General features: G+C 49.9%; 10 protein-coding genes and 1 non-coding gene across 11 annotated transcripts; 4 read left to right on the top strand and 7 right to left on the bottom strand.

Annotated features, from left to right (window-relative positions):
* Window positions 1-372: 372 nt before the first annotated feature.
* BO79DRAFT_t142 lies at window positions 373-477 on the top strand. The gene has a single exon. It is a non-coding gene; the product is annotated as a tRNA-Ser (tRNA).
* A 923-nt stretch (window positions 478-1,400) lies between these two features.
* Window positions 1,401-3,707, bottom strand: BO79DRAFT_173802 (putative PHD and RING finger domain protein). The gene is made up of 2 exons (XM_025679699.1): window positions 3,324-3,707; window positions 1,401-3,203 (listed from the first exon to the last, which is right to left on the bottom strand). The coding sequence occupies exons 1-2, from the start codon at window positions 3,622-3,624 to the stop codon at window positions 1,624-1,626; spliced, it is 1,881 nt and encodes a 626-aa protein (XP_025539138.1). The 5' UTR covers window positions 3,625-3,707; the 3' UTR covers window positions 1,401-1,623.
* Window positions 3,708-4,847: 1,140 nt separating this feature from the next.
* BO79DRAFT_209256 (60S ribosomal protein eL43) lies at window positions 4,848-5,596 on the bottom strand. The gene is made up of 4 exons (XM_025682574.1): window positions 5,523-5,596; window positions 5,405-5,435; window positions 5,095-5,259; window positions 4,848-4,957 (listed from the first exon to the last, which is right to left on the bottom strand). The coding sequence occupies exons 1-4, from the start codon at window positions 5,539-5,541 to the stop codon at window positions 4,894-4,896; spliced, it is 279 nt and encodes a 92-aa protein (XP_025539137.1). The 5' UTR covers window positions 5,542-5,596; the 3' UTR covers window positions 4,848-4,893.
* A 698-nt stretch (window positions 5,597-6,294) lies between these two features.
* Window positions 6,295-7,814, top strand: BO79DRAFT_266371 (uncharacterized protein; the record flags this gene model as incomplete). The annotated part of the gene is made up of 5 exons (XM_025686967.1): window positions 6,295-6,543; window positions 6,596-6,743; window positions 6,796-6,868; window positions 6,924-7,048; window positions 7,106-7,814. Exons 1-5 carry the CDS (start codon window positions 6,354-6,356, stop codon window positions 7,812-7,814), a joined length of 1,245 nt encoding a protein of 414 aa, XP_025539136.1. The 5' UTR covers window positions 6,295-6,353.
* Window positions 7,815-8,015: 201 nt separating this feature from the next.
* BO79DRAFT_195539 (alpha/beta fold hydrolase) lies at window positions 8,016-9,771 on the bottom strand (the record flags this gene model as incomplete). The annotated part of the gene is made up of 7 exons (XM_025681141.1): window positions 8,016-8,470; window positions 8,543-8,594; window positions 8,667-8,997; window positions 9,088-9,197; window positions 9,254-9,361; window positions 9,464-9,516; window positions 9,693-9,771. 7 exons carry the CDS (start codon window positions 9,769-9,771, stop codon window positions 8,193-8,195), a joined length of 1,011 nt encoding a protein of 336 aa, XP_025539135.1. The 3' UTR covers window positions 8,016-8,192.
* A 559-nt stretch (window positions 9,772-10,330) lies between these two features.
* BO79DRAFT_237936 (pinin family protein) lies at window positions 10,331-11,695 on the bottom strand (the record flags this gene model as incomplete). The annotated part of the gene is made up of 4 exons (XM_025684757.1): window positions 11,548-11,695; window positions 11,010-11,460; window positions 10,830-10,898; window positions 10,331-10,756 (listed from the first exon to the last, which is right to left on the bottom strand). Exons 1-4 carry the CDS (start codon window positions 11,556-11,558, stop codon window positions 10,331-10,333), a joined length of 957 nt encoding a protein of 318 aa, XP_025539134.1. The 5' UTR covers window positions 11,559-11,695.
* A 216-nt stretch (window positions 11,696-11,911) lies between these two features.
* On the top strand, window positions 11,912-12,923 carry BO79DRAFT_209254 (PHF5 family protein). The gene has a single exon (XM_025682573.1). It carries the CDS (start codon window positions 12,111-12,113, stop codon window positions 12,435-12,437), a length of 327 nt encoding a protein of 108 aa, XP_025539133.1. The 5' UTR covers window positions 11,912-12,110; the 3' UTR covers window positions 12,438-12,923.
* On the bottom strand, window positions 12,624-14,162 carry BO79DRAFT_209253 (twinfilin). Its single transcript, XM_025682572.1, has 4 exons — window positions 14,025-14,162; window positions 13,243-13,880; window positions 12,900-13,151; window positions 12,624-12,841 (listed from the first exon to the last, which is right to left on the bottom strand). Exons 1-4 carry the CDS (start codon window positions 14,041-14,043, stop codon window positions 12,725-12,727), a joined length of 1,026 nt encoding a protein of 341 aa, XP_025539132.1. The 5' UTR covers window positions 14,044-14,162; the 3' UTR covers window positions 12,624-12,724.
* A 387-nt stretch (window positions 14,163-14,549) lies between these two features.
* Window positions 14,550-15,761, bottom strand: BO79DRAFT_148827 (putative succinate:fumarate antiporter (Acr1); the record flags this gene model as incomplete). The annotated part of the gene is made up of 5 exons (XM_025678561.1): window positions 14,550-15,163; window positions 15,231-15,429; window positions 15,481-15,530; window positions 15,593-15,640; window positions 15,695-15,761. 5 exons carry the CDS (start codon window positions 15,759-15,761, stop codon window positions 14,550-14,552), a joined length of 978 nt encoding a protein of 325 aa, XP_025539131.1.
* A 2,713-nt stretch (window positions 15,762-18,474) lies between these two features.
* Window positions 18,475-19,864, top strand: BO79DRAFT_237932 (uncharacterized protein; the record flags this gene model as incomplete). Its single annotated transcript, XM_025684756.1, has 2 exons — window positions 18,475-19,226; window positions 19,294-19,864. 2 exons carry the CDS (start codon window positions 18,475-18,477, stop codon window positions 19,862-19,864), a joined length of 1,323 nt encoding a protein of 440 aa, XP_025539130.1.
* An 83-nt stretch (window positions 19,865-19,947) lies between these two features.
* Window positions 19,948-21,579, bottom strand: pex26. Its single transcript, XM_025681140.1, has 2 exons — window positions 20,974-21,579; window positions 19,948-20,913 (listed from the first exon to the last, which is right to left on the bottom strand). The coding sequence occupies exons 1-2, from the start codon at window positions 21,423-21,425 to the stop codon at window positions 20,049-20,051; spliced, it is 1,317 nt and encodes a 438-aa protein (XP_025539129.1). The 5' UTR covers window positions 21,426-21,579; the 3' UTR covers window positions 19,948-20,048.
* Window positions 21,580-21,826: the final 247 nt, after the last annotated feature.

Raw genomic sequence — 21,826 nt, 5'->3', positions numbered from 1 at the left:
ATTAGCAGGAGAGCAAACAGCCCCAATGACCACCACCAAACGTACTACAATAAAAAAAATTAATGATTGAAGAAATTTCCACCATCCACCAATCAACAAACAAGGCAAGATTTACCTACTACTACTACAGCACAGGGCCATACGGAACTATTCCGATCCACCACACACACACAAGAAGACTAGTAAAAAAACCCTTAACTACCCATAGTTTAAACAACGAACCGAACCTATCTAAGCTAAACAATCAATAATGCCAATGTCCGAAACCATGGAACAAAGAGAAGAGCTTGAGTGATTGTGGATCAACTTCGCTTTACGTGACAAATGCATAGTATATATTTCATTAAGAAGTGAAAAGTACATAACCAATCAGACACTTTGGCCGAGTGGTTTAAGGCGCAGGCCTGCTACTACATCTCCGTACTAGCTGATTAGCCTGTGGGTTCGCCCGCCTGGGTTCGAGTCCCAGAGGTGTCGCATATTTTTTTCTTTTTTTTCCCCCTCCTTTTATCTACATATTACTTACTGTCTATATTTAGATTAGGTTACTCTTGTTATGATTCTGAGCGCATATCTTGGAGGTGAGAGGAATGGTTCTATCCGAGTACTACTACTATTCTTGGTTGATTTTCTCTTCTTCCTCATACTACTAAGTACATACAGTATGTATGTGGTAGTATGTATGTATATCATGAAACCAAACCCCGAACCCTACCTACGCCCCAGTCGTACCATGCATGCACTGATACCTAGCCAACTACTAACAGATAATAAGTACCTTATAAGGCAGTTCCAGATCATGCGAACCGGTCAGTAACTACGTAGCTAGCCTAGCTAGCAGATCTATCAACAGTGTAGTGTCTGTTCACAAAGAACTCAAAATAGCTCAGTAGGTAACTGCTCCGGCAACCCATGAGCCGATCGATCTATGGTGGTTGGTTGGTTGGGAACCCGTGCATGCAGAACACTGGTTGCATATCCGAGCTGCCCGTGATACTTAAGCGAGCAGGAGAGGGCAGACAGAGATGATGATGTGATGTGATGTGATCAGTCGATACACGATATAAGCTAGGCGGGTGAGTCCGATCGGTTGCAATTGGCGGTGACTATACATAGTACTACGTACGTACTCTAATTTCTTGTTTACTTTTCTGCAGTGTGGGACTGATGTTACAGATTGAATGGAGATGCACCTGGTGGTGGTTGGTCTCAAATTTCGGTTGTTAGAATCGAAAGATTGGGTTTCAGTGGTTTCTTCTTGTCATTGGAGCGGTGAGGACTACTGGTAGGTCTACATTGTTGTGTTTGTGCTACGTCGCAGAATCACAAAGACGCATGTACTGCCCACGCTGGCCGTCTAGGATCTGGACGGCCAGCAAAATGACATCCATAGTATATCACTCAGGTATATAATAAATGCAAGACAATGCTACAGTATGCGGTGGACAACATACGCCACCCAGCCGGCCAGTATATTTCTCAATGGGTATCCAACCCTCCCGTGCGAGTTCCGGCCAAACGGGAGTTGTCACTTGAAAAACAAACGCCGGGTTCCCTTATCCTCCCACAGGAATCAGATTAATCGCTGCAAAACGCCGGGAAATGCAAGACGCTATTCAAGTATCAAGAGCTTTCATCAACAGAGTCATTGAGGTCGTGGCGTTGCTTCAACGCATCAACGGCCTTCTCCACTTCGTCCTTGGCCACGGTAGCCAGCGTGGCTTTGGCCCCGATCCCGAGCGTTTCAACGTCGCCCGCACGCTCGTACAGCTTCCGAGATATATTTCGATTGATTTCCGTGTATTGTTCTTTCGTGATGGTCTTCGAACGATAGTAAGGCTTAAGCGATGACCCGACCAGCTTCTGTATGTCGGACTTGACTTTGAGGGACAAGCCGGGACGACTAGGAGAGCTGTCGTCGGAACGGATAGCCGCTGATCGAGTGGCAGAGCGAGGTATCCGACGATTCGGGCGGCGAGTGGGGGCTTGAGACGAGTGATCGTCTTGGGCACTCCGAGCAGAACCAACCGGCGACACATCTGGCGAAAAAGGTGGAGAGGACGGGTCTGCTGGTGACCCCAGTTGTAGTGGAGACATGGGCCTGCTTCGGAGGGTTGGAGGCGGTGTGACGGAAGACAGACGCGGGGAAGAATGGTTAGATGGGGCAGGCGAGATGGAAGGCGACGAGGGGCCTGGGGTCGTATGATCGGTGGGTGCAATGGATGATTGACCGGAAGCGCCATGGGAAGTGACCCCGTTCGGGTTGGACGATTCTTCGACCTCCTTTAGAAGGGATTGAAGGAAACTCGGTTCGCTCGAACTCTCGGCATTGATCCGAGCAGAGGCCTGCGCACTAGCAGCTCTCGATGATTCGCCATTCTGTACCGCCCGAGCTGCCAGGTCTTCGGCCCTTCGAGTTCGGGGCCGCTTCAACTTGCGTTCAGGTTCGGTAGGTTCAGGAGACGGCGACAACGTCGGTTCCTTACGTTTCCGGGCCGCGCTTGGGTCATTCTCAATCTCACGGGCACGCTCGAAAGCATTCCAGGCCCTCATCTCTTCAAGAGACTCGGGCTCTGGGGTGGGCTCACGAGGAACGCGGGGCCGCGACGGGCGAGGCGCCTCGATATCCAGTAGAGCGGCAGTGTCTCGGAACCGATTGCCACCGCCCTGCTGCTCGGCAACTTCAAAGCGACGTTGCCAGGCTCGAAAATCACGTTGATGGGCTTCTTCCCTGCGCTGCTCTTGTCGAGCGCGCTCGGCAGCCATGTCATCATCAAATGGAAAGTCCAAATCAATATTCAGATGATCCCAGACAGATTGCCACACGCGAGCCCAGTGCAGCGAGTTGAGCTGGTTCCTGCTTTGCATTCTGCGTCGCTGTGCTCTGGTGCGACGACCACGCCTGTCTTGTGTCTGGGCAGACCAGTCCGCAGTCTCAGGAGATCGCCCGAGGCGACGTTGCGTCACACACCGTGCGCAGTACCAGGGACCCGTCGGGACGGAATCGAGGCCAACACAATATGTGTGAGAGGGGACATCGCAGCCATCACATAGGAGAAGCAGTTCTTCATTGTCTGCATCCCCACAGATTGGACAAGGTTGAAAATCGGCAAAATCATCATCTATATATTCAATGATCATCGAGGGGTCGACTTCTGCTTGCTGAACTCGATCCTGCACGGCATAGGAGGATGTGACGGGACCTGAAGGGAAGCCAAAGATCAGTTAACTGAGATACACGTAACGAACAAGAAGAAAATAGAGACCATGCATGACCATGTAGGTAGGTCAATAGAAAGAAAAGGGACTTATCATGTACTTACCACCAGGGCGGTCACTTAGTTCGACCATGTTGAAACTCCGACGACATATCGGACAGCTGTTGGCTCGCTCGACCCAGGGCTTCAGGCAGTTATTGTGCAGGATATGCCCACAAGGGAGGAGCTGAGCGATCTGACCCGAGTCCTCTGTGCCATCTACGCCATCATGGTTGTTGAGAGAGGTATCCGCCGACTTGCCCTCTGCCCCGAGGTCAAGTCTTGGCGCGGCCTCGGCGGCGACGGCAAGAGGATCGCTGGCGCTTTCGCCAAGGTCTCCTAAGCACACAATACAGGTGTCGGACATTAACAGAAGGTGATGTGCCACAATTGTCTGCAGAGACGCTGAGAGAAGGCATGAAGAGCAACCGGCAGAAGGGACAGGAAGGCAGAGGGAGTGGGAAGGAGAAGGGGAGAGAGAGCAGGTCGAGTGATGTGGGGAGAAAGCAACCGGCCTTTTGAAGGTGGACCTGAAATCCAGCCTAACGCAATGCAGTCTGGCCTCCAACGTGACCGGCCTTGGTCCAGCCAATAATATTCATTGAATATCGTCGCCTGGCCTTAGTCACCCGCGCGCTCTCTTTTTTGAATGATGAATGAGAAAAATGCCTTGCCCTTGCAGCACCAGCTGAGTACCTTTGCATCTCTAGTCTCAGCAAGCCTCTTTCTTCCTAGTTAGTGGGTTCCCTCCCTCTGCTTTAGTAGTTGACTGTCTTTCTTTCTCTTCCCTGAAAAAGCTAGTAGAAAAGTCCACGGGTCGGTGTGACCCTGATCTTCCCCCCCTCCATGAAGATTAAGTAGTTAGTGTATAGTAGTGCGAACTCCCGAATGACCTTTTCTTATCTGCCTAAAAAATGACGAATAATTAGTTAACTTGATATATTTAGCTGACACAACGGTCCGTCCCTAGTGGTAGTTCGAGGAAACGAAAATAACCAAAGAAAAGGAACAGATACGTAGTGAACACATTTCTTTTAAGGTTTGCGACCGTCTTGAGCAACCTGTCCGAACAAGCTACGGATAGAACTCTATATGAGTGATCAAGCAAGAGGAAGACCACATTTGGCACATATGGATAGTATGCATGCATGTCGATAAATGCACGAGGGGGGCGTTTTCCTTTACATCCTTGCGGAAATGCGGTGGTTGGCGGTGTCTCCCTACACACTCAACTCAAGAATTATCGAGTGGACATCCATCAACCTGAACCCAACATCCCCTGTTGAGATACTCACATGCTACCACAAATGAGTCCATCAGATGGCATGGCACAATCACAAGTTGCTCCGTTATTTCCAAGTGCAGAACAAGAGTGGTAGTACGAAAAGGTTCATCCGAGAAATCCGGTAAATCGACTAATTGGTTCGATGGAACTGGGTGAAAGGTCTGGAATCACCGATGGTATTTAAATCTATTGGTGAAGAAAAATCCTTGTGCAAACGACAGCAGTTGGCGTTACCAACATCGAACTAGCGGGCTTCGTGGAAAGAGACATTCGCTTATTGAAATTCTCCAGATCTCATTTTCTCATTTTTTGATTTAAACGTAATAGAAAAAAGTAATCCCATTATCACATTTAAACCTCCGCAATTTCTCTGAGACGACGGATGGTGGAGCGGGTCGCGGCGGCGGCGGGGGTACTGTAACACAATCCGAGCGATTAGCATCCATGTCATGCCCGCTTCTCAAGGGCGCAGTCCAAGTAGATGGAGATTGCACTGGGCCCAAGACGCAGCTTATCCAAAGCAGCAGTGGCATCATCAGAGTTGGTACTTACGAGACAGTGTAGGCACCACCGGCGACGGTCTTGTTGCAACCCTTGCACTCCCAGATACCAACAGCCTTGCGCTTGACGGTGTTCTTTCCGCAGAAGGTGCAGATGTAACGGGCGTGCTGGGACACTTCCATCTTCTTCACCTGCTTACGCAGGGAGGCACCGTATCTGTTATCAAACCATCGTCAATATCGATTCTTCTGTATCGCAAATTTCGAGGTTGAATCTGTCGTCTTCGATTTCCGGAAAATAAAAACTCGATCGACTTCATCCCGAATTCAAAACGTCGTGGTGGAAAAGCGTGGCTGCATACCTGGTACCATATTTACCCGTGATACCGACCTCTGCAATAAATGTTAGTCTCGCGATTCGTCGTTCATAAATTCAAAACCTCATCAGTCGTTCTGTAGAGGTTCAAAAGGGGCACATACTCTTGGTGCGCTTCGTCATCTTGTCTCTGTGCGGCTGTTGAGGTCGAAGATGATAACAGTGCGGTAAGTCGAAATCGAGACTGAGGCTTTCTACTCGGGCGGGAATGGTTGTGGGCGGGCTCGCTTAGGGCTGGAACTTCGGTCACGTGCACCCCTTCAAATGCAGATGCTCCCTATGATGTATTCACTTGGCTACTCTAGTAGTAGCATACTTTATCATACTGTGGAAAACTATACGATTGAATCTATAGAGAGATTCGTAACTTATTTTAATCCATCTACTTTTCTGCTCATAGCCATGTTCGTCATTTTGCGCCGTACTGTGCGCATCTATCTCGAACCAGCAGCCCCCCACGCACGTGTGTACACAAACGGAAGATTATGTAATGCGACACAGCATAACACAACTAATTAATTAGTTTACTAACCACTTTGTAACTAGTCGGCAATAGTTACCTCATGGTAAGCAACAAGGATTTGTATAGCTTCTTTAGGACCCTTGCTTGATTTTGATTACTGAACAGAAGCGAGTAAAACCCTTTCATATGCTAGAGACGGCTACAATGAACTACACAATGTCCCCTCATCCCATTACTGCATTAAGCATAACCACATGCCTCGGTCCTCTCATCGGAGGTTTCTTCACATCGGGTTAGCCCAGGACCGCTGTTCAGCAACGCCGTCATGGCTGGGTGGCATTCAGGAATCCCCCCTAGATTCATCCGTGGCGGTCAAATAATTTGCATATTGCTTGTATCCTCTCTGTATCTGCTATTCAGTGTCTGCTTCGTATACCACAAATCAATATAGCCGACAATCCCTAGCAATCAAATGGAATCCAACAAGCAATATGATCTGATCGTCCTGGGGCCCACGGGTTATACAGGACGCTTCTGTGCTGACCACATCGTCAAGAACTTTCCCACCAACCTGAAGTGGGCTCTGGCTGGTCGTTCTCTCAGCAAATTGGAGAATATTGTCAGAGAGCTGAAGAATGTGAACCCGGATCGTGCCGAGCCAGGTACTTGATACTACATGTCTGTTGGCTGAACACACCGTTGACTTGCTTGTAGACCTCCTCGCCGTGCAACTCAACCGTGAAGAGCTGCACCCGCTGGTCCAAAAGACTCGAGTTATCATTAACTGCGTGGGTCCCTACTGTTTATACTCTACGCCCGTGATTGAAGCTTGCGCCAGCAACGGAACTCACTACGTCGATGCGTCAGTTTGCCTCTGTATAACCAGTCCACCAATGCATAGCTAACCGAAGCAGTACCGGAGAGACACACTGGGTCAAGGAGATCATCGACGAATACCATGAAACTGCCAAAGCGAACGGTGCTGTTGTATGTACCTTACCCTCAGGACTCCGCAATCGATAACAACCTAACTATCCATCAGATCATCCCTTGCGTTGGCATTGAAAGCGCACCTGCAGACCTGCTCGCCTGGGCTACAGTGAAGCGAGTCCGTGAAGATCTATCCTGCCACACCAGGTCAATCACCGGTGACATCCACGAGATCAAGTGAGAAAGACCACCTACCCCAATGGACCACCCAATACCTAACACCAACCCTCGCAGGTCCTCCGGAGCAAGCGGCGGCACTCTCTCCACCGTTCTCACTTTCTTTGAAAATGTACCACCTTCCCAAATGCGCAAAATCTCCACCCCCTTTGCGCTGGCCGCATCGGCCCCTCCGAAAGATATCCCCCGTGAGCCGCTATGGGCGAGGCTACTCGGTATCCGATCCGTGCGCGACATGGGCATCTTGACCACCTCTCCATCAGGCCTAGCAGATACCACCACCGTCCACCGCAGCAGTACCCTGATGCCTGAGTTCTACGGACCCCGGTTCTACTTCAGACAATTCCTCCGCGCCAGGAACGCCTTCACCGGAATCCTCTGGCACTATACGTTCCTGTTCGCTATTACGGCTCTACTTCTGCCTCCGGTTCGCACCCTCGTCCGGAAGTACATTTACACTCCGGGTACCGGCCCTACCCTCGAGGATTCCGTCAACGACTTCGTCGAGTACCGCGCCGTCGCGACTGCGGACCAGGATACCCCCACGCCTCAGCGCGTGCTGGGCAAGTTGAGATACCAGGGTACTATGTACGAGTTCACTGGGTTGAGTCTGGCTGAGGCAGCCATGACGATTCTTGAGAATGAGGAGAAGGTGAAGAAGGTGTCTCGTTGTGGTATCGTCACTACTGCTACTTTGGGTCAGGAGTTTATTGATCGCTGGGATAAGGTCGGGTGTCATATTGAGACTCAGATCGTTGATAATTGATTTGCTTGTGGCCTTATCAGATTGACGAACTCTCAACAGGATTTTGTTATATAGCTACTTATGACTTGATTTGATTGTTTATAGATATATTTACTTGGTTGTTAATAATATTACTACTTGCCAGTGAAACTGCCCCGCGGCTTGTTCGAACAGCTCTCATATGCCGACCTCCATGTTACTTATATAAATGACTTGATCCTAGTACTGGTAACCCATTTTCAATAACCTGTAAATCCCAAACAATCCTCAATATAATCCCGCCCAGCGGATAATCCCAAAACAGACCCAAGAATACAATCAATCAAGCAACATATGCGTACAAAAAAGTACACTCAAGCACTACCCATACATACCACCCCCATCAGAATCAATCAAAGCTCACAACCTCGACATCCTCAGACTCTTGAACACCACCTCCTTCAACCACCACGCAATAATCTCATTCACCTCCTCCGGCTCCTGCCACAGCGCCCAATGACCCGTGTTCACCTGTTTATACGTCAAATGCGGGACAGTCCGTGTCATTCCTTTTCCTAGATGAGGCGGCAGCGCAGAGTCCTTCAGCGCTTGGATGAATAGTAATGGGGCCGTGATGCGTGCGTTCAGGATGGCGAGCTCTTCTTCGTAGTTTATCTCTCGTGTGCGGTACCAGTTTACTGTGTGTTTGTTAGTATTATTTTAACACTATGGGTTGGGCGGTAATGGGAATAGGGATGGATGGAACATACACGGCCCTCTCAGCCCATTCCGCGAGAATTCATTCGCATAGTATTCCAGTTCCTGGATTTCATCCACATTAGCATCTACATCCCACTCCCCTCTTTCATAAGAAGAAAGAAGAAATAAACTCACCACCTCACTCAACAAAGGCGACGGCCTGACAAGCTCCATCCGATCCAACAAAACCCCATACTCGGCATCAAACGCCACATCCCTCTCATCCGTCCGACCGCCATACAGCGCCGACAAGAACTTCTCGATATCTTCCTTACTAAAGATGACATCTTCCAGATTCCCGCTCCGGAATTGCAGCTGGTAGGCAAAATGCGGCGCAATGTTCTCTACCATGTCTTCTAGCGCAAGGTATTTGCGTGTTGGCGCTGCGTATGGCACGCAGACTGTGAATATGTGCGTTACGAGCTCCGGGTGCCAGAGCGCGACGCGGTAGGCGAGGGCGGCGCCCCTGTTGATTTCAGTGTTCAGTTACTTTGTTTGTTTGCTGTTATAGTGTGGAATAGATTGTTTGAATATCAAGATGGAGGTGAGTGCTTACCAGTCATGTCCGCCGAGGATGATCTCGGGAGCGTCTAGTTGGATTGCGAGTTCTTTGAGGTCGTTGGCGCAGCTTTTATGAGAATATAGTTCTATTTCTTCGGGTGCGTCCTATTCATTCGTAAATATTGATGTCTTGTGTTTTTGAGGGTGATGATGGCACGTACTGTTCGGCCGTATCCTAGACAATCTGGCGCGACGACTCGCAGACCCATGGAAATCAACATGGGGATTTGGTAGCGCCATCCCATGGATAGGTCGGGGAAGCCATGGAGCTGTACACAGCAGATAGTAGTTAGATCGTCTTGTTTGATTTAGGTGATGTTTTAATGTGATATATATCACTAGTCACTCTTGATTGGGATGGCATCACGCACGAGGAAGATTGTTGCCCGATAAACCCCCGATTCGGGCTCGCTGTAGAGGTAGCCTGCAATATATATCAGCGATCATGTGTTACAGCTTGTAGAGTATTTAGATCGTAGATGAGTATAAGGGACAGCTGTGCTGCATGATTATAATAATGATGCATGAAATAAGGAATTATCGAGCCTGCAGGATAGCCGTCCTTTGAATTGCATCAGATGTGCTGCATCTCCTACATACCGTATGTCTTGCCATTGACGTTTGCCGAGCGGCGCTCGACCCTCGGGTCGCCGGTTACATCGATCTTGTCCACGGTCATGACGGAACAACGTTGGATGGAAGCTGCAATGTTCAAGTACTGACAAGGATGTCTACTGCAGGAAGGAACCAAGATGGAATGAAAGAAGTGTTCAGGCAAGTTGCATGCTGCTATACCGACTTTCCCAGGATCTATAAATGGTACCCTATGGAGACCCCCGCCAGCTGTCCCGTCACGTGCAACCGGGGCTATTGATCGATTAATATAAGACTAACTACAGGAAATGAGGCGACAGAGTCCATTGGGCACGAGTAATATGGCATTTCCGGTACACATAAACCTGTTTTCCTGGCAGTAGTTTCGCCCTGGTTGATTGGTGACCGCCGAATTGTTTGTGTTCAGCCAGCCGAAGGGGGGAACTCGCCGGCCTTCCCGCCGAGATGCCTCGGTTCTTACTCGATGCAGACACTAATACTGTATGTAGTATGTACATAAGGAGGAGAAGCATAGACGACTTGCCTTCAACCTCCGGTCGACATTGCAATTCGCTACTCAATGTGATAGAATATGGTGGAATTAAATAAAAAGAAAATGAGAAAGGGTGTCACCGCTTCTGCTGCTAATAGATTACCGTATCTTCTTGGTCCTCCTCCACTTCACCGCCATCATCGTCGTGTCGATGGATATCCGAGCGGTCATGGTCCATACTAGTAGATACATTGCTGTCATTAGCAGGTGAGGTCTCGGCTTTGGCTTCTTCGGAGCCTCCATCGGCTGTTGTCTCAGCTCCCATTGTCACCGAAGACGCTTGAGCGACACTCTTATTCTCCATGGCGTCCGTCTCAGACACCGAGGCTGGTTCCTGAGTCTCTTCATGCTCAGCCTCCTGCATCTTCTCCTCCTGCTGTTCGGGGTTCTTCTCCTCGTGGGACGAATAGCGTGCGTCGAACTCCGCCACTTCTCTTGCGACAGTAGCTTCCGCTTCTTTAATCTGGTCCTGTATTATATCCTCATCCTCCGCCCTTAGCTGCCACGGCTTGTAGTACTGCAGTTAGAATAGTCAGAATCTCCCAGTCTCAAGCACCAACGCCACAAAACCATAAAGTCGGGAAACATACTAATACCGGCTCTGTCCTCGTCTTAAGGAAATGAGCCATCGCAATCATATTCGAGTGGCGCGTGCGCATCTGAGACATCCATCCATCAGCGCCTGCACAACATAAACCGAGCAGCAAACCAAAAACCCAGCAAATCACCATCATAATTGTCCCCCGGGAACACAGAATTTCAAAACTCACCGATTCCTCCTCGTAGAACCTCTGCTCCTTCTTCCGAATCACCGCCCGTTCCTCCCGCCTCTTCTTCTTCAGCTCTCCATATTCTTCATCTTGCAACTTCAACTTATCCTGTTGTCGTCGCTCAATATCCGCACGTCGCTTTTGGGCTGCCGAGGTCGAGCTCTGCGAAAGCGTCCCCAGCAGAGCACCGAATAGTCGTTGGCCGCGTTTGCGCTCCTCATCCCGTCCTGCGCCACGCCGCGGTTTCCGTTCTGCTACTTCCGGTGAGGCCTGTTTGCGATCTGGGATAGACTGGGTGTCATCGTGATGGTCCGTTTGTGAGCTAAGACGACGGCGTTTGTTCTCCGAGTCTGGGTCTTCAATCGACGACTGTCGCCGCTTTAGCCCTGCTTCTGGGGACGGGATTGTAGTAGTGTCCTGGTCGGGGAGGGCGACGGCCGACGCGAGAGTTCTGTATTTCCATGCAAATGTGCCATGTTAGCAGGGATGTTTCTTATATAGTAAATATGATTGGGGTAGGCGGCGAAATAATATATACCCTTCGGTCATATCTGGCAGGGAGGAGAAGCCGTGAGAGGTGAGGAAAGAAGCAAATGAGAATTAATCAATCAGATGAAAACAAAAATGCTTGTAAAATTAGAAGAATAGACACTTGGTATCGAACAACTCGAATCAAAACATTCCGCGAAAACAACCAGACAGAAGTCACCGGGTATTCATTTGCAGCTTTCTCTCAATCAAACCTTCGTTTCGGTATCGCGATATGCCCGGCGCGGCGGGACTCCAACGGCCCGTGCACGGACCACCAGACCGCCCCGAAAGAGCGTTTCTTCCAGTTCCAGTTCCAGTTCCAGTTCCATCTCCCTCCCTCTCTGCCTCTCTCTTCTGTGTGTCCCCCGACCCAGACTTCTTCGATTGCCTTCCACCGTCTCGCTGCTGACATATCACATTATATCATTACGAAGCGTCAAGTGCTCGTAATAACTGCAGCTTTCTTCGACAGCGCACCTGACATTTGTCTCGTTATTTCCTCGTTCTTCACGACTCGTCGCGTCCCTCTCACCACTTTCACAAAAGAGCTACTAATCTCATAATCCCACCATGTCTCGCCATCACCCCGATCTCGTCATGTGCCGCAAGCAGCCCGGTATCTCTATCGGCCGCTTGTGCGATAAGTGTGACGGCAAATGTCCCGTGTGCGACTCCTACGTGCGTCCCACGACCCTGGTCCGCATTTGCGACGAGTGCTCCTTCGGAAACTACCAGAACAAGTGCATCGTGTGTGGTGGAGAGGGGATCAGTGATGCCTTCTATTGCTTTGAGTGCACGCGACTCGAGAAGGATCGAGACGGATGCCCGAAGATTATAAACTTGGGAAGCTCGAGGACGGATTTATTCTACCAAAAGAAAAGTTTTCGAAATCATTGATGCGGGTTGGGTGTTGTTTTTCCTTGTTCGCCACGCATTTGGGCTCTTGGGCGAGAACGTCTGCTCTCTGCATCGTATGCTCCTGGTCCTAGGGAGCTCTGCAGACTTATGAGGGTGGCTTGGGCGAATATTAACGGTTGTTGAGTGTGAGACAGCTACAGCTACAGAAAACAGAGGAGATTTGTACCGGCGGTGTTTCGGTCACAGGTGCCCGGGGCTATATACTATCGCGGATCATAGAGCGGGATATACAAGAAATTACGAATCATCTACCCACGCGCGGAGATTTACCGACCCGGACGTCTCGGTCTCGCAAATCCCCGGCTCGGTCCGTTGTCCTGGGGCGGGTGGACTTCTTCATGCAACCTTTCGCCCGTGATCTCATCGGGCGAGGATGCCTCGATCTGCGTGCTGTGTTAGGGAAACTCTTCAATCAATCGAGCGTTTGCAATCAGCTCTTACCTTCTTTGAAATCTTCAAGCCCTGATCGCCAGCCATAGTGATTGCATGCATCCGGGAGCTGGCGTACAGCATACGCTCCTTGATCGAAGAACCCGAGGGGCAGGTATAGATGAAGATGACCACGTCGGAGTCGGGGTAGTGGTAAAGTGTGTACCGGGGAGAAGACGAAGGGATGTGTGACTGGACGGAGTTCGCCTCCACCCCAGATTCAACGGCAGCAACCTTGATCGCCTCCGTCGGGACATCAATGGCCTGTATTTAGACAAAGCGAAGTTAGAATCTCAATTCAAAGACACATAACCCATATGCATTAATCGCAGTATGATGAAGAGAAGACACTTACCAGCTGAACCAGGCCTCCCTGCTGTAACCCTTCGAGGGCCTGCTTGACCTCATCATCCACTTTCATCTTGACGGACGCACCACCGAATGGGTTTGCCCTGTTGAACGTGCCACCAATACCAATGTCTCTGCTCGGAGTGCCGCTGCGAGCCTCCTCTTCGGCTCTCCGCACAGCCTCTAACTCCCGCTCCTTCTCGCCCATCAGATCCTCCCGTCGGAAACCGCCCGCGGTGCTCTTCTTCTCTGCATCCCGCTCCTTCCATGCCTCCTCACCAATGACCTCATCTTCATCCGTAGCGAAGATGGTGGAAGCGAACTTCTCCGTTCCCAGTTCCCTAGCCAAGGTGGCGCGGGTTGCGGCGAAGAGAGTCTTAGCGCGCACGCCAGCATTAGAGGGAATGTAGGTCAGAGCCACGAGGGAGGATGAACCACCTTCAGGGCGACGAATGAGCAGGTAAAGAGGAGTCTTGGGTTCAAGGACGGATGAGAGCTGGGAAAGAGACGGATAGAAGGCGTTTGGAGAGGCAAAAGGAACCGGGGAAAGGGGCGACAGGCTTTCCGACTTGATTGTTACGGGAAGGCAGAAGATGGATTCATCGGAGACGAAGTTCCTGAAGGCTTCGTGAAGCTCATCAGAGACTATTGTGTATAGTTAGCAAAGAATGCTGGAGTTGAGCGTAACTTGGGTTTGTAAGGTGGCATGTCCGAGGGGATCGGTTGCGGGATGTCGTAATCGTCAGGAACAAGGGGAAGACGAGGGGAACGAGATTTGTAGATATGTACCTGAGATTCCGGACTGCATCGTGAATCAAGGTCCAGCAGTAGCTCCTGGCCGTTTCGGATTATGCAACTTATCGGCCGGTCTATTTCCTGCAGTCGAGGGGTTTATCTGGAAGGTTGTTTCGGGGAGACAGACGGAGGGGAAGGGCAGAAGCGGTGTGTCTTGCTTCTAGCGGGGCTCAGTTTGCTGTAGTTTGCTGCCCCGGGCGATCGGCCCCCTTCTTATCTACGTGGGAAGTTTTGTATCTACTTCTGCTCTATACTACGCCCTCGAAATTCAGTGAACTTCTCTGAATGGTTTATTTGACTCTATCCAAGAACGGAGGTATGCTAACATAGGAAAAGAACAAGGAAATCGGATATAATATATACAACCCACTCCGTGTGGATCTCGCCTGGCGGCTCACCAATACCCTCAAACATATAAACAGGAGAATACTGATAACTCAGCGATCGAAAACGCCACCATGCTCATGGTATCAAATGCTTTCGAGAACACACAGTGGCCATCCCTTCAATGGGAACCACTTACTCTTCATAGTTTCCACCAACGAAAGCCCACCCGGAGGTCTCCAGCTTGCCCTTCAGGAACTCATACACGGTGAAAGTGACGGCCTGACCAGGTGCCACTCTCATCACACGGGGTGTGATACCCTTGTAGAAGGCGCGAGCACCCTCTTGCTTGAACATGTCCTTCGCGATGACCATGATACGTGATACGGCTGATTGACCGGGCTCAGCGCGGGTCTTCTGCAGTCTCGTCTTGATCGTGTCGATCGGGGCGTTGGAGAAAGGTCCGACAGCACCAGAGATCAGACCGATAACAGTTGTCTGGTAGGAAGGAAGCTGTGTGTTGCTGTACTCGGGCTGAACTCTCTGGAGGAAAGCCTTCAATTCGGTGTAGGCTGTGAAGTTGGCAGCTTGGTTGGTTCCTTGACGAAGGGCAGTCAGGGAGACACCGCGGTACAGGGTGCTGAATCCCTCTTCCTTGATCACGGTGAAAAGCGCATGTGGTGCACTGCGATACTTGGGGGTATCGAGAGGGTCCGCCAAACTGTGATGTTGTGCTTGCAAACGAATCTTAACAACCTCCATAGGATTGACCACTGCCACGGCTTCGGTCACACCAGCAGCAAGACCAGCTAGATAGAAGGAGCCCTGTTAGCCTCCACATGACTCACTGGAAAAGGGCTATGGATTGCGACTTACCCAGGAAAGTGGCTTTGCTGGTCACGGCACCGGTCTCCTTATCAGCAAGCATTTGCTTGTATGATTCGTAGGAGGTAAACCGAATTGCCATCTTAGGGATGATACCACCAAGGACGGCACCCAGACCCTTGTACAGACCCATGGCAGTCTCCTTCTTCACGATCTCAACACCGGTGGCAACGAACCCGCGGGGTTTTACCTGTCAGACTGTTAGCTGTGACTCAATGCTTCACACATGGTGTTCACTTACACCCGGTGCGCGGGCCCGGCGGGAGAGCTGCATCCGAACTTTGATGGTGTCTGGCATATACTGTCAGTGGAGTTCTCACCGAGACAGTCAATTGACTTATTTCAGCACATACCAAGAGGGTGACACACGAGCGCTTCCATCATACCGGCACCACCACCAGCTGAATCGCAAATTAGTACAGTACTCACTCAATGCGCCGGGAGGGTTTGCTTACCGATGAGGTTCACAGCCGGGGAGGCTGGCTTCTTGCCATTGCGGCCTTGTACAGTTTTTGCGGACATTGTGAACAATTGCTAATTTTGCAGAGATGTTGTTTTCTCCGTCAATTGGTAAGAAGCTCTTCTGCAAGAGCTATAGCCGGCAACGCAGTGGGACAAGCTTCCAGGCGATCGCTTGCAGCGAAAGTACTTTGACAAAAGGGGGGAAAAGAGGAGAGAAAGATCAAGAGTGAATCGCCAGCGATCCGGAGTCCAGGGATCTTTATTATTTTTTAATTAAAAGAAAGGACGGGGACGATCTCGGAGGTTCACAGGAAGGCCCAAAAATACGGGGAGATACGGAAGTATAACTACGTCCCTCGGCTCTGCCCACCCAGGGTATTTAAATCGGCGAGTGAGGGAGTCACTTGATTAGCGGCTTAGCTGGAAGATCCCAAACATTCGCAAGGCCGTTCTCGGCAATGAGGATCTCAGACGGGCTCGGCTCCAGTGGCGGCTTTTGCTGTCGCTTTGGATTGATTTTAGCCCAGGCGTACCGGGCGTGGAGGGAGCTATGACGGGGAAGCGGAGGAAGCTTCTCTGGACGAGCGGAAGCAATGCCGCCGTCTTCGCACAGTAGACCAACAACCGAACGCCTTGAGTATTAACTTAGGACAGGGTCAACGGAAGGAAAAGAAACTAGTCAAGTGATTGGATTCTGGACTCTCCACGATTTACAATTTCCCTTAACGTGGGGGACATCCCATCACTTATACCCTTACGGCTGCCATCTCCCCGGTGGTGGTTAAGCTGCTCGTGTCTACTGAACCTATTCTACTTCACCCCGAGGCATCGGGAGCTGCACAAAGTCATTCCGAATAACGGCGCGCAGATTGGCACTTCCAGTCCTTGTGGCCCAAAGGTGGCGTGGCCAAAAATGAACTCAGAGTGCCAATGGTAAGCCGGAACCAGAGATCATGGTTCCCAAATGTCAGGTAAGACCGGACTCTTCACATGCTGGAGAGTTCCCTAATGGCTTGGTTTCCAGCATATCGTCGTCATCTGCCAGTCGTAAGCAGCAGTAGCTACCTACACACCTACATAGAAAGCCTTAGCTTGTGACATGGCTTTCTTTACCCCCGAGACACGACCGTGACCCTAAAGTGTGGGGGATAGGAAGTTGGTGCACCAGTCCTATAATTTCCACGGGTAATTCCGGGCCAAGCCTGGGGTCGTTCTTCAGCCGAGGTCCTTTCTCCGTCCGTCGGTGCCGACAGTTGTTAATAGCAAGGGAAATATTCATCCTGTGTGGGATGGATAATGATTACAGTCTGAATATGATAAAAGGAAAAACAAAAGAAAGAACTATGCCTCTCATCTTGTGACCCCCAGGGATTTTCCCCTTTCCAGCTAGTATATTACCTTTTCGTTGCTTCCTTTTTTGCAAGTCACGGGGTTATGCATGTTCCCCTCTCCTGAAGGTTTACCCCACGGTTCATGATTTACCCACGCCCCCCGGAGGTCATTCTTCCGAGCATACATAACGAGATTATTAAGAAAAAAAAACTTATGAAAAAAAAAAAAAAACAGAAGAATCTTTGAACTGCGAGGAGATATGTATTTCTGCTATGGGCATGTCCCAAAACAGACGAAAATAAATGATCAAAAATAAAACCAAAAAAAATATAAAGAAAAAGAGGGGATGAACCGATAAGATAAAAATACTAAAAACAAGGGAAAGCGATCGCTCCCCCAGATCTTCACATGTCAAAGTATAACTGGACGGTTAGTCAGTAGATTGTTCTTAGTTTTAGTTAACCTAGCATATGATCTCTGCTGTTTTGATTATTCATCGCTCTATTCTACCTTAATGTAGAGGGTCTTCCTGCATAGTCCCTATCATGTTCTTTCTTGTCTTATTCTGTGATTCCAGCCATGACCCCATATCTTATGTCTGTTAATGGTGGTGTGGGTTTGTCCATCGGAGAGACATGTACGTGCAGTGTCGGAGTAGGAAGGGCTTGGTCACATAGTGGTACACTTCATGTACTAGTAGGTAGTAGATTCTACGTGTAAGGACCTGAAATCCAATCTTCTCCGATCTGAGTCTTGGACTTGAGACTATGTAAGAGTGCGGGACATAGTAATATGCAGCCTTATCTGGATAGAGCCTGATATATAAGTTAGTATTCTATCGGCGATATACCCCAATAGCAACTATAAGAGACTCGTCATAACTATAAATATTTTCTATAGATCTGTTGGTGTAAACGAATAGTAGTAGCGTGACCGACAACTGTGGAAACCCATGCCAAGGATGAACCGATATCTTTAATCCCAATAAGCCTATGGGAAAACCCCACTATGATTCGAGGGCCCTTCAAGATGGATCAATATCGCTAGTTCAGATGTTGCATTGCCTCATTATCACTAATAAATGTATAAATACTAAATTGAATACTTTCATTCCTTTTTTAAATTATTCTACAGGTTACGCTGCACCACACTATTGATAGTTGTGGTCCAAACTCCGGATCGCGTCAAGCAACCGATAAAATGGACAATCGTTCAGCCTATCAGTTTATCAGCCCCCCAGCTCGGACATGATCCGAGTGTTCTTTTTTTTACCCTTCTTTTTCAACATTCCACCACGCGACAATAATGTTGGTATGTGGAATTTCTTGATTTGGTTTATTCTTTTGGAGATTTGGGATCGCTTTTCTAACGTTGAAGCCAAGATATGAAAATTTCCTACTCCCGACATACATCCCGTATGAGCTGAGCAGCATCAGCAGCAATGTCCATATCCAACAATGACCCCACATCCACCAGGAACATAACACGAACCCTCAAGACCATCGCCCTCTTCATCCTCCACCAATGGCTCCTCATCGGCATCGGAGTCGCCTGCGTCTTGGCCTACTATTTCCCCAATGTCGCCAAGAGCGGCGGCATCATCCGCTCCGAGTATAGCATTCTCTACGGCGCAATGGCCCTCATTTTCCTGATCTCCGGGCTCAGCGTGCCTCGAGAAAAGCTCATTATCCACCTCCTGAACTGGCGACTGCATGTTCTTGTTCAGGGTCTATCGTTCCTCGTTATCCCGGCTTTCATCCTCGCTATCGTGCATATTATCTTGGCTGGTGACCCAGACGAACATATCGATCGCGCCCTGCTGGCCGGGTACATCTTCCTGGCTTGCATTCCTACCACTATCGCTTCAAATGTTGTCATGACTCGCTCGGCGGGCGGTGATGATGCCGCGGCGCTGGTGGAGGTAATCATTGCTAATTTCTTGGGCCCGTTTATCACCGCTGGGTGGACGGTGACTTTGCTGCCGAAGTCGGAGGAGTTTGATGTCTGGAGAACCGGGGATGGGGATCTCTCGGACATGTATCGTGACGTGTTCAAGCAGTTGGGTTTGGCGGTATTGTTGCCGTTGGTGGTGGGTCAGTTGATTCGCTGGGTTTGGCCGGATATTGTGGGTAAAGTGTTGGCCAAGTATCGCATTGCGAAGATTAGCACTGCGTGCTTGATTCTGTTGGTTTGGTAAGTTGATTGATGTGACACGCATAGTTCTAAAGACAGGAATAGTTGGCTAACTGGTGATGTATAGGTCTACCTTCTCTTCTTGTTTCGCGACAGGAGCGCTCCAGACTCTTTCCGCTTCGAGTATTGTCTTCGTGGTCCTGTTCAACATTGCGCTGTATATGTTCCTTACGGCTGTTTGCTTTTATTGTTCTCGCCCGCCGAGGATCATCTCTGGTGTGTCGTTAACGGTGAAAGGGAAGACATTCTATCCCTTTCAGCAAATGAACCCTCAGGAGACTATTGCCGTGTGCTTCTGTGGTCCGGCGAAGAGTACTGCGCTGGGAATTCCGCTGCTCTATGCCATGTGGGGCCCGTTGAGTCTGTATATCAAGTCGAAGACGTCTGTGCCTGTGCTGCTATATACCACGGAGCAGATTTGTGTGGCGCATTTCTTTGTGCATATGTTCAAGTGGTGGCATCGGCGGGTTGAAAGGAAAAGTGCTAGTGTGAGTGATGTGGAGTGTGATGGAGGGGGAAACGCAAATGAAAATGGGGAGAAGATGGACTGTCCAGTGTCTGAAGCTGCGTGCGGGAAGGATTTGGAGGATAAGAGCAAAGGGGCAGGTGTGAGTTTGTCCCAGGAAGGTAATAAGTAATAGTAATAAAGCATAGACAAGCATTTAGCACATAGAGTTTACATAGAAATGGAATCGTATATAACATAAAGGCAACCCGCGTGCCCCAATCACGCAGTCGAACAAGGGGAAATGACAAGTCCCTGGCGTTTGATATCTAGAAAGGCATATAGACAAGGGAAAAAAGGGCAGAATTTATTGCTCATCAAATGTAGCTCACTTTCACCCCCATCCCGACAGTCCCCTTGATTTTCTGCCAACCGGAGCCTGTTATCCTCCGGATGCGCTCCCGCACGTCTTGTCGGCTTAATGCGGCTATGATGCCGAGCATGAACAAAAGCGTCCGCGCGAATGATAGTGGGTTGCCCGCGATGCTCTTGCTGACGTATTTCAAGATATTACGCACCACATTGATCAGTGCGCGTGATTGCTTGGCCCGCGCCTCGGGCTTCTCGGTCTTTTTGATATTCTTGGAACCAGGAGGTGAGAAGGCCGTCCGACCCGCGGAGGTACCTGGTTTGCTGGATTGCTTCTCTGCGAACCTCCCTTTGCCCTTAATGCTGCCATTGGGATAGGTCTTCTCAATCCCGTAATCCACCTCACTACCGCTGCGCCCATGTGCTTTCTGCGCACGTTCAGCAGCCTCAGCTTCCTCTACCCTGCGACGTTCTTCCTCTCGCGCTTGTCTCTCTAGCTCAGCATCCTTCTCCCGCTGGAGGGCAGCGGCGCGCAGCTCCCCTTGCTGTTTCTCTTCTTTCAGGCCTTCTAGCGTCTGCAGAAATAGCTCCTTCCGGTCCTCATCGAGAACTTCGCTCAAGTTGATGAACTCCTGCGCATATTCCCACTCTTCATTTGCGGGAAGAACATGTAGGGTGAACAGCTCGATTATCTTAACCCTAGCAGCCAGGTCTTTCGGGGTATCCGTACCACCATTTGCCCGCGGTGTAGATGAGCCACTAGTCAGATGGTCTGATATATCTAGATTGGGTTGTCCGTAAGACGATAGGTATGTTTCGAGTCGTTGTTGATTGAGTTTCTGTGAAGGCGAGTGTTTCAACAGGAGGGTTGCTCTGCGGTAAACGACCATTGTCAGTAATGAAAGTAGCCGGAAATTCGACGTGATGACTGACAGGTTATATACGACTTCTGCATCCACTGATCCCTCCAAGCCTCTATACCCCGTCCGTACAACGGTCTCCCAGATCTCACCATCGCGAACGGTGGTCGAGATAGCCTTCCATTCTTTCTGCCCAAACAACTTCTTGCCTTCTTCAGGTCCCAATTCAATGATTTGGCTCAAGAGTGTAATGTACAGATTCCACACTTTAATCCGCCAAGTCGGCTGGGCTGAAGCAACGGGCGCGACGGAATCATCGCCATTGACGAACTGCTCGTCGGCTCCCCTGACCACCGTAATCGCAGGCTCAAGGGCTGAGAGTGCTTCTTGTAACCGTAGTGTCAGAAAGAGATTTGACGCCTTTTTATATGTTTTTGAGCAAAGCTTGGAGGGAGACAATGAGGATGTGGACGAGGAGAGGAGTTGCGACTGGGACGCCGACATGTAGGAACTATCGCCGGCCATTGTTCACCGCCAGCGGAAAATGCGACGGATCGGAAAGAGGAATCAAAGAAGGGAAATCGAATGGAACGTGCGCGGCTATCAATAAAGGCAGAAACTGCACGAGGGATAAATGGATGCGATCGAATTGGAGCTTTGGGTGGTTGGGACGGTAGAGGGAACAGCGTGACACTAAGTTGGGCTAAGAACAATGCTTGGACTGGAGGAGTTTCAGCATCACCTCGGCTCATGCGTTTCGCTGGCCGAGAGTCTGGGGTCTGATGTCACGGGACGCCGCTGCCGGAAACTCCCCAAAATAGACTCTCTACGCCTGAGGCTTCCAGGCACAGCTCCAGTCGCGGGAATCCAGTGACGATCTTCCCCTCTCCATCATTCATCCATTCATGAATCTTGCTGGAATTTGT

This window comes from Aspergillus costaricaensis (assembly GCF_003184835.1).
Source record: "Aspergillus costaricaensis CBS 115574 unplaced genomic scaffold BO79scaffold_17, whole genome shotgun sequence".
NCBI classification, from domain to species: domain Eukaryota; kingdom Fungi; phylum Ascomycota; class Eurotiomycetes; order Eurotiales; family Aspergillaceae; genus Aspergillus; species Aspergillus costaricensis.
This window is presented reverse-complemented; position numbering and strand designations above follow the sequence as displayed.

Bases quoted from the DNA above. Each gene is read 5' to 3' on its own strand.
- BO79DRAFT_173802 (XM_025679699.1), bottom strand. From the start codon at position 3,624: ATGTCCGACACCTGTATTGTGTGCTTAGGAGACCTTGGCGAAAGCGCC. The intron at 3,204-3,323 runs GTAAGTACATGA...GCTTCCCTTCAG, and splicing joins ACTAAGTGACCGCCCTGGTG to GTCCCGTCACATCCTCCTAT.
- BO79DRAFT_209256 (XM_025682574.1), bottom strand. The intron at 5,260-5,404 runs GTATGCAGCCAC...GTTTGATAACAG, and splicing joins ACGGGTAAATATGGTACCAG to ATACGGTGCCTCCCTGCGTA. The intron at 4,958-5,094 runs GTAAGTACCAAC...ATTGTGTTACAG, and splicing joins GGTGGTGCCTACACTGTCTC to TACCCCCGCCGCCGCCGCGA.
- BO79DRAFT_209254 (XM_025682573.1), top strand. From the start codon at position 12,111: ATGTCTCGCCATCACCCCGATCTCGTCATGTGCCGCAAGCAGCCCGGT.
- BO79DRAFT_209253 (XM_025682572.1), bottom strand. The intron at 13,152-13,242 runs GTAAGTGTCTTC...GTCTAAATACAG, and splicing joins AGGGAGGCCTGGTTCAGCTG to GCCATTGATGTCCCGACGGA. The intron at 12,842-12,899 runs GTAAGAGCTGAT...CACAGCACGCAG, and splicing joins GCTTGAAGATTTCAAAGAAG to ATCGAGGCATCCTCGCCCGA.
- pex26 (XM_025681140.1), bottom strand. From the start codon at position 21,425: ATGGCCGGCGATAGTTCCTACATGTCGGCGTCCCAGTCGCAACTCCTC. The intron at 20,914-20,973 runs GTCAGTCATCAC...CGTTTACCGCAG, and splicing joins GCAGAAGTCGTATATAACCT to AGCAACCCTCCTGTTGAAAC.